Source organism: Malurus melanocephalus, unplaced genomic scaffold (assembly GCF_030028575.1).
Source record: "Malurus melanocephalus ecotype Western Australia unplaced genomic scaffold, MMel_1.1 scaffold_657, whole genome shotgun sequence".
Lineage (NCBI taxonomy): Eukaryota > Metazoa > Chordata > Aves > Passeriformes > Maluridae > Malurus > Malurus melanocephalus.
Window position 1 is genome coordinate 132,546 of NW_026623889.1, and position 8,721 is coordinate 141,266.

General features: G+C 53.0%; 1 protein-coding gene across 1 annotated transcript; it reads left to right on the top strand.

Annotated features, from left to right (window-relative positions):
• Positions 1-5,485: 5,485 nt before the first annotated feature.
• IL4 (interleukin 4) lies at positions 5,486-7,673 on the top strand. Its single transcript, XM_057383716.1, has 4 exons — positions 5,486-5,629; positions 5,878-5,925; positions 7,288-7,419; positions 7,578-7,673. The coding sequence occupies exons 1-4, from the start codon at positions 5,486-5,488 to the stop codon at positions 7,671-7,673; spliced, it is 420 nt and encodes a 139-aa protein (XP_057239699.1).
• The last annotated feature ends 1,048 nt before the right edge of the window (positions 7,674-8,721 follow it).

Here is an 8,721-nt window from a genome sequence, read left to right on the forward strand (position 1 = left end):
GGGATGGACATCAGGAAGGTGAGAGGGGATGGACATCAGGAAGGTGAGCAGGGACTGCCCGCTGCTCTCCATCGCTCCAGCCCTGCTGTGGCCGTGCCCCGCACTGAGGGCACCACACGGCTGACCACACCATGACTTGTTCTCTTGAATAGGGCCAGAGCTGGGCATTGCAAACTTGTCGGGGTATCCAAAATAGCCAGGGTATCCAAACCTGTCGGGTTATCCAAACCTGCCAGGGTATCCAAAACAGCCAGGGCATCCAAACCTGCCGAGTTATCCAGACCCGTAGGGTTACCCAAACCTGCCGGGGTATCCAAACCTGCCGGGGTATCCAATCCTGCCGGGTTATCCAAACCTGCCAGGGTCCAAACCTGCAGGTATTGGGATAATCTGCCTCCATGGGAAGAGGGTGACAGTCCCCACCAGCCCCAGCCATGCCAGACCAGCGGTCACACTGCTGGGCACAGGGGCCGGACGCTTGTTCTGAGTRAAGGACAGTTCCTGAGCTCCTGGGCCGGCATCCTCAGCACTCTGAGTCATTTGCTGAGTTATTTATGTCATTTATTATTCATGAGAGGCAAGCAGAGCATCTGTCTGAGCTGGGATCCTGGCTACGCGCCGCTGCAGCTGCTAAACYGCGCTGCCAGCTCTAATCCATTTMCACTTTTCCTTCCCCAGAACTGCAAACTGAGCGATAACGAGATCTACCTGCGCCACTTCTTGCCAGCTCTGGGGAACTTCACTCAGGCGATGTTCAGGCGCCGGGGAGCGCCGGCTGCGCAGTGAGACGGGCACGGCTGCCGGCCCCAGCCCGGGGATCTCACTGCTGCTAGCTCTAAAATAGGTTTTGCTGGGTGGTTTCGTTTTGGTTTGTTTTGTTTCTTTTTGCTCATGGTTTCGTGCTCTTCCTCAGCTCTGCCGCAGCCCTTTTGAGCCCCAGCAGTGCTCACAGCCTGTCCCTGAGGGTCCGCAGCTGCCATGGCAAATGTCCCCGGCAGGCACCGGGCATCTCCAAACTTTCCGCCCCATTGCCGTGTGGTAGATGTCACCCTGCCTTAGCAGCACAGGTGTCCTTTGGACAAGGCTGCCCTGAGCTGTTCCTGACAGCCCTGCGGCTCTTCCCGAGGGGATGGGACACAGCTTTCCCCCCGCGGGAGGGTTTGTGAGCCGGGAGGAGCGGAGAATCCTGCACAGCATCCTGGAGAGCGTCCTGGAGCAGCTGCCGAGGAGCCGGAGGGCTTAACTCATTCATCTGCTCCTGCAGCATCTACCAAAACCAAAASCAGATTATCTGCATCCTGTTCCCCTTCGTGAAGGGACGTTTCTGCACAATCATCTCTTCCTAAAGAGATCAAGATCTAGGCTGAAATGATGAGTTTCCTTCACTCAAGTTTTTCTAGAGCAGCTGAGGGTGAGGCTGTTGTGGGAGCAGAGCTGGGGAAGTGCAGCATTCCAGAGCAAAAGCTGGGAGGGGGCTGGAACTRTTGCTTCAATTTGTCTCTTTTATTGTCAGTGGCTTTTAAATTATTTATAGTGAAGACAGCRGAGTCTATAGGATAACTTTGAATCTAACGGGTGCTCACTGCCATCATACTTCTGAAGTTTATTTATTATTATATGTTATTTAAATAACTTATTTGATAGTCTGTAATCCAAAGATTCAAGATTAAAATGTCCTGGCTGTTGGCAGCTTTTCTTTGCTTGGGACCCAATATAAAAAGGAAAAGCCAGTATTCAGGTGGTTTGTTTTGAAATTACACAGTAGTTCTGTGGAATACAATCATATTTAAAATACTGCTACCTCATTCTAAGGAACTCTTACTGATTGCCTTTGCACAACAACAAATGAGCATGTGCTGATTTGTAATTTATTGTTCTCTCTATTTAAAATATTTGTATTASGAGATTTAATATATTCAAATTACCATGTATTTGAAGGTCTTCATTTTATTATTTTTTTATTCATGTCAACCGTGCACTGATGTTATTGAATTGTCTCAGGGCTTATGCAATAAACAGCTGACTTAAGAGCTCTTGGTGCCCGTGGTTTGTACTGTCAATCCCCTCTCACCCTCAGCAGCTCATGAGGAGCACTGGGGGTGCTGCCYTTGGTCAGTCAGTGATGGGAATGGGGTGGGGAATGCTGGCATTTTGGGGGCAATGTACAGCAAATGGACCCAATCTGCCACTGAGCAAGGCTTGGAGAAAGGAAAAGGGACCAAAGCACCTGCCTGGCTTGTGGCATAGGAAATGCAGCGTGAAAGAAGGACTGGAGGAGGAAGGATGAGAGGTTTTGTTTGGGAAGAGGGTCCTGTGCATGGGGTCGTGGTGGAGGGGGATATTGGGGTGCAGACGGTGGTTTGGGACAGTGAGGGGTGCAGGAGGTGCCAAAGTGGAGCTGCAGCAGGGAAGGCTTGTCCAGTGGGACAGGGAAGGGGTGGGGCTGGCTCAGGGAGCAGAGGATGCTTAGTGCCAGGTACAGGTGCACWTTCAGGAAACAAATCCACTAAATAACTGCTGGAAATGGTTACAAACGCAGGAATTGCTCTAAACCSGTGTGATGGGGGCTCAGGCTGGGCAGCAGCAGAAATGTGTGAGAACAGAGCATGGACAACACCCTCGGGCACATGGTGTGACCCTTGGGGATGGTGCTGTGCAGGACCAGGAGCTGCACTCAGTGACCCCTGCGGGTTCCCTCCAGCCCCGCTCGCTCTGTGATCGGTTCTGTGCTCCCTGCTGCCATCAGCTGCCAGTGACAGCGGCCAGGGGGTGACAAGGGGTGGCATGGTGTGACTGACAGGGTGTGACAGGGGGTGGCAGGGTGTGACAGGGTGTGACTGACAGGGTGTGACTGACAGGGTGTGGCAGGGTGTGACAGGGTGTGACAGGATGTGACAGGATGACAGGGAGTGGCAGGGTGTGGCAGGGCGTGATGGGTGTAACGGGGTGTGATGGGTGTGACAGGATGTGACAAGGTGTGACAGGGTGTGACAGGGAGTGGCAGGGTGTGGCAGGGTGTGACGGGGTGTGATGGGTGTGACAGGGTGTGACAGGGGGTGACGGTGTGACAAGGAGTGGCAGGGTGTGGCAGGGTGTGACGGGGTGTGATGGGGTGTGACTGATAGGGAGTGGCAGGGTGTGACAGTCGACAAGCCCTCATTGCCCTGTCCCAGTGGCCATCCTGGCACCGCTCTGGTTCAGGACAAAGAGGGGACAGCTGAGCAGTGGCTGTGGCTCCTGGGGGGCCATAGAGATGCTGGTGCTTGGGAGCTGAGCAGGATCCTCATGGGATGGGAGATCCCAAATCACAGAGCCCAAGGGGCTCCAAGAGGAGAAGGACCCAGGATACATTTGTGAATCAAGCACCTTTGTTTGGTAGGGAAATGGGCAGGTTCACCCCTGGATGGTCTCAGGGCTCCAGAAAGGGTGGGGACCCCACTGAGAGCAATGGGGTCATCACTGCCATCTGCTCCAACACACCCTTGGGAAAGGACATGGGGAGTTTTTCCTTTGCTGTTTTGTTGCACTGACCCTGGATGGACATCGGGGTCCCACCACAGTCACCCTCAGCTGGGCAGTGGGCAGAAAATATAACAAATGGTTCCTGAGTCAGGGTAAGGACAGGGAGAAAGCAATTACTGTCATATGCAAAGTAGATTCAGCTTGGGGAAAAATTAATTCAATTATTTAGTTAATTCACTTTATTGCCAATCAAATCAGAGTAGGACAATTAGAAGTAAAAACTAAATCTTCAAAAACCATAACCCCACCCATCCTTTCCTCCCAAGCTTAACTTCACTCCTGATTATCTCTCCCCTCCCTTCCAGCTGCAGCTGTTCAGGGTTTCCCCCATTTTCACTCTATCCCCAGGGCACTGCCATTGCTGCTGATGAGCTGGGCCTTGTCCAGCAGCAGGAYCCTCTTGGGGACACTGGTGCTGGCTCCATCAGGCACTTCCAGCATCTTCCAGCAGCTTCTCACAGAGCCCAGCCCTGCAGTCCCCACTGTGAAAACCCTGTCTGCAAACCCAACAACAACAGGTGACTTTCTCATCACACAGTGATGCGGTTTTCCACCATGATTCAGCCTGAGTAGCTCAAAGGTTAAATTTTTCTGTAATTTGAGCATTTTCTGTTCACTGATTCCAGTTTTAGAGCTTCCCACTGTGATCACTGAGGAAATCTGCAGSATGGGGCTGCCTCCATCCCCACCTCCAGCATCACTTTTAGGCAGGGATCCTGGCACTGCCACCACTGATTTCAGAGCAGCAGGACAGATCTGGGGATCCTGGCAAGGACACACCTCCATTCCTGGAGGCCATGGATACAGTCCCACAGGCAGAGAATGCTCCTTGTCTGCTCTCCATCATGAACAGGGCACGTAGGAAACAGAGCAGCTCTCCCCTGGCAAATCCCTCACAAAGGCCTTTCTCAGYCACTGACTTCAGCTGACTTCATCCAGGGCACCTCAGAACCAGGCAAACAAAAKCACTCTCAGTCTGGCTACTTCCAGATTCATCAAGCGCTCACAAGTTGTTATCTGACAGCAAGTTGCTGTTTGAGTTAGAAAAATCCCTATTAGTTATTACAAAACTCCAGAGTTTCCCAGCTCAGCRTTTCTCAGTGCCATTTCCTGTGGCAGGGCTGGCTGGTGAGGCGGGCAGTGCCCAGCGCCTGAAAAGCTCAGGCTGCTCCCCAGGCAGGGCAGGATGGACAGGGCAGGACCAGCTCCCCAGAATGCTGCAGTTTTGGGGATAGAGGACAAACAATGCTCAGTTTCTCAGCAGGACACAGCAGCACTATCCACACCAGCTCCCTRCCCTTGCCCACGACCCTGCAGGATGCCACGTTGGTTTGGGGTCCTGTTAGGTCAGGAGGGGCCTCAGCTCTCCACAAACCCCACAGGGCAATGCCCTGCTCCTGCCCACGTGGGTTTGTCCCCACATGGCTCTGCCATACTTTGTGTTCCTCCCCAGGTTAAGAAGCCCAGGGACGGAAATCAGCGTGCAGATGAAGGATGCTTCACTTGATCTGGAGATAGTCAAATGAAACGCAACAGCAGAACTTGCAGGATACTTACAGGAAAATAAAAAGTGCTGCTATTGGAGTGTGCCAGAGCAGTGGGTTACCCGGTTCAGCCACTTCCAACTCACGGGGTAGAGAAAGCTTTGGGATATGGAGAGATGGAGAATCCTCAAACCAGGCTTATCTACTGTATGTGAACTGACTCCTGCCACTGTCATCTTACAGTGGAAATTTCATAACCAAGATCAGAAGAAAATTTTGACTCGCAAAAAAGAGACCTGTTGTGCTCCTAATCAGGAGCGCCTTTGGAAAGTGCAGATAAGGGAAAACTGAGTTTTTCCTTCTGGTTCAGCAATTTTACGGTAATAAATTGAGGTTCTTCCTCCAGAAAAGCACACACAAGTACAGATCACCCAGCAATCCAGAGACCAAGCACTGAGGGGGTCCAGCCAAAGCAGGCCATGAGAGTCCTGAGCCAGGTCCTGCTCATCTTCCTGGTGCTGTCAGCCCTCCAGGGTGACGTGGTCACTCCATGGGCACTCACACTACGGAACAACATGCTGAAGGAGAGCATCAGGCTGCTGGGCCAGCTGCGGGAGATGGAGGTAGGGCTGGCTGGTGTTGGATCCAGTGATGGGAGGGCCAGGCTGTTTCACCAGGCTCAGAGGGAGTGAAGGAAGGTGCTGAGCGTGGGGCTCTGGTGGATGGATGGATGGATGGATGGATGGATGGATGGATGGATGGATGGATGGATGGATGGATGGATGGATGGATGGATGTCTGAGTGTGCTGTGTCAGGGTGGATCCTGCTGCCTGCAGCCTGACTGCTCCTCTCCTTTGTGTCTTGGTAAAGGTTTCCTGCAATGCCATGAACGTGACAGATATTTTTGCAGAGGATAAGGTAAGAGCAAAAACCATATCCCCCTGATGGGTACTGGGAGAGGGAGCTGGGGCCAGAGGAGAGCACAGGGCAGCGGGAGGCAGGTGGGAAGCCCGGGATGCTGCCTGCCCTGGTGTGGTGCTGCAGAGGAGCAAGGAGCCCACTGCGAGCCCCCAGCACAAACACTGGGCTGCTCAGATGGGTCTCACTGCTCCCAGGGCCCTGCACAGGTGCCCTCACCCTCCCACACCCATCTSCACCTCCAGTCAGAGCAGCATTGGTGCCTTCTGACACTCTGGGGACAGGCCAGAGGGTGGGCAGGGATGGGCTTGGGCAGTGCAGAGGCTGTTCAGGAGGAAGAGAGGAAGGTGYCCCTCGGCCTTGGGGCACTGTCACAGCTCAGACACCTGCACGTGTCCAGCACGTGGCATCTCGAGTGCTGGGCACACACAYTATCCCTCTTTAGCCCTTTATCTGGGGGAAAGCTCTGCAGTGAGCACAAGATTTAATAGTAGATAATAAGGCCTCTTTCTGCTCTGAAAACTGCTGCCTAAGCCAAGCTCCCCAGCCCCTGAGTTCCTGTTTACACAGAAAGCCCATGCTCTCAGTCCATACAGCACCGGTGGGTGGAATCCGAGGGGTGCAGTGGCCTTCCCTGGGGAGCTGGCGCTCAGCACCCCTCAGGGGATCCCCACAGCCCTCCTGCCACAGGGAGCAGCCCTGGGAGTGACAAGAGATGTCTGAGATGCTGCASAGCCTGGCAGAGCTGCCTGTGCTCACAGCAATGGGCCAGTCACTCGTTTGGAGATCCGTTCAGGTGAAAGCTGAGCAGAGAGAGCAGGCAGAGCTCTCGGTGACCTGCCAATGGGGCAGCACTGGGAGCATCTCCCAGGCAAGAAAGTCAAATAGGGGTTTTTTATTGCCACCAGCACTTCACTTACCAGCTCATCTTTCACGTGTCTCTGCTATAGGACAGCTCAGTCCCTGATGAAGGCAACCTCTTCCCAGGTGCTTTTGTTATTCCTGTAGCACCTCTCCCACTCAAACCAGCCTCACTGGCAGGGAAACCCGCAGGGAGCAGCTCCACAGGGTCTCACATCCACACCTGCAGCAGAGCAGAGCATGATGCTCCATCACAGGGTGCTTGCTGCTGTGCCACACTGCCACAGCTTCTGCCAGGGGTTGGTTCCTCCTCGCCAGGGAAGGGATGGGAGCAGAGCCACGKGTGCACAGATGGGGCTGGCTTCAGGGAGGCTTTGGCACCTCAAACCACAATTTYCACTTGTCCTTTAGAACAGAAATATATTAATTACAGTGTTTTAATCTGCTGCTAATAAGCCATGATGATACAGAGGTTTCTAAAAATGCCACGTCTTTTCCCAGCGAGGTAACAACATGGAGATCTTCTGCAAAGCTGCCACAATTGTTCAGGAGGGCCACAGCTGCCACAAGTACCTCAAGGGCATTTACCACAACTTGCTCGGCCTAGCCTGGGGGACCAGAGCAGGGCACAAGGTGAGGCACAACCCTCCCTGCTGTCCACAGCCTTCAAGCTTCTCCCTTGGTCACCATGTGTGTTTTACTCTCCCAGCACCATCAGCAGCCCAGCCCAGGCTGCAGAACAATCCCTCCCCAGAAAGCTTCCTAACAGCCCCTCTTTCCCATTCCAGGAGCCATGTCCTGTGGCAGCAGGCAGCACAACCTCACTGAAGAAYTTCCTCGAGGAATTGCACCGAGTCCTCCAAGAAGAATATAAGASTCAGAAGTGAAAAAACACTTTTTAAAAAAATATGACCCTATTTTTCAAAGATTATTTATAATGATTCTTCAAATAAATGTATTTTTGGAGTAAATGTGCTGGCATTGCATAGGATTTTACAAAAGGCAATGGTTAAGATCATTCTAAATTTATGGACACAAGGGCAGTGCTGCTACGAGTTGCCAAAGAATCCATCCTTCAGGTCACACTAACATGAGAAATACAGGTCTAAGCAGAAGGAAAAGCCCAAGAGAAGGCAGAGGGGAGAAGCCAGGCCACAAATGGGATCTACTGTTGAAAGCTGTGAACCCAAAAGTGCATGCTGGAGTTGCAAAGGGAGAAACCAGGTCTGAGCTAAGCAAGTTCTGCCCTCACTTTATTTATAGCCTTTATTGTAACACTGTATTTTTATATATATGGCATTTATATATGGCACAGCCCTTTGTGGCCCAGGAGTGAAGAGGCCAAGACTGTGCAGGGTTTGGTTCATGCATCAACTGAGTCAGAGGACTCGGGATCAGCAGACCACAGAAAAAAACTGCTACCGCTAGGCTGAGCAGGCTGGGGGGCCACAGGCACTGCCAACCAACAGAACTCATGCAGCCAAAGAAACAGAGCCAAACATTTCCAACTAGGGCAGGTGAATTCACACCATCTGCAGCAGCAGGGTGGGACTCAAATGTGCAGTGCAGGACAGCAAGCCAGGACAGCGTGCAAAGCCTKGTCACACCCTCTGCAGTGCACACAGCAGCAGAGGCAGAGCAGGGCAGCACTGGCCATGAGGGCAGCAGGAGCTGCTCTTGCTGTGCCCCAGCTCAGCCCAGGACCATCCGAGCACAGTGTGGGCTTCCACAGGGGCTCAGCTCTGCCTCTGCAGCCTCAGCTCACTGGTTTTTGCTGTAGTCTTGCAACAAATCCTCCTGTTCTGCCCTGTCCACCTCTTCCCACAAGGTCTGGCTGCCCACTGCCCTGGGGCTGGGCAACGAGGTCCCCACACACCCTACACAAACTTCTCCAGAGCATTGTGCAGCTCAGAGCTACAAAGGCATTTCACCCAC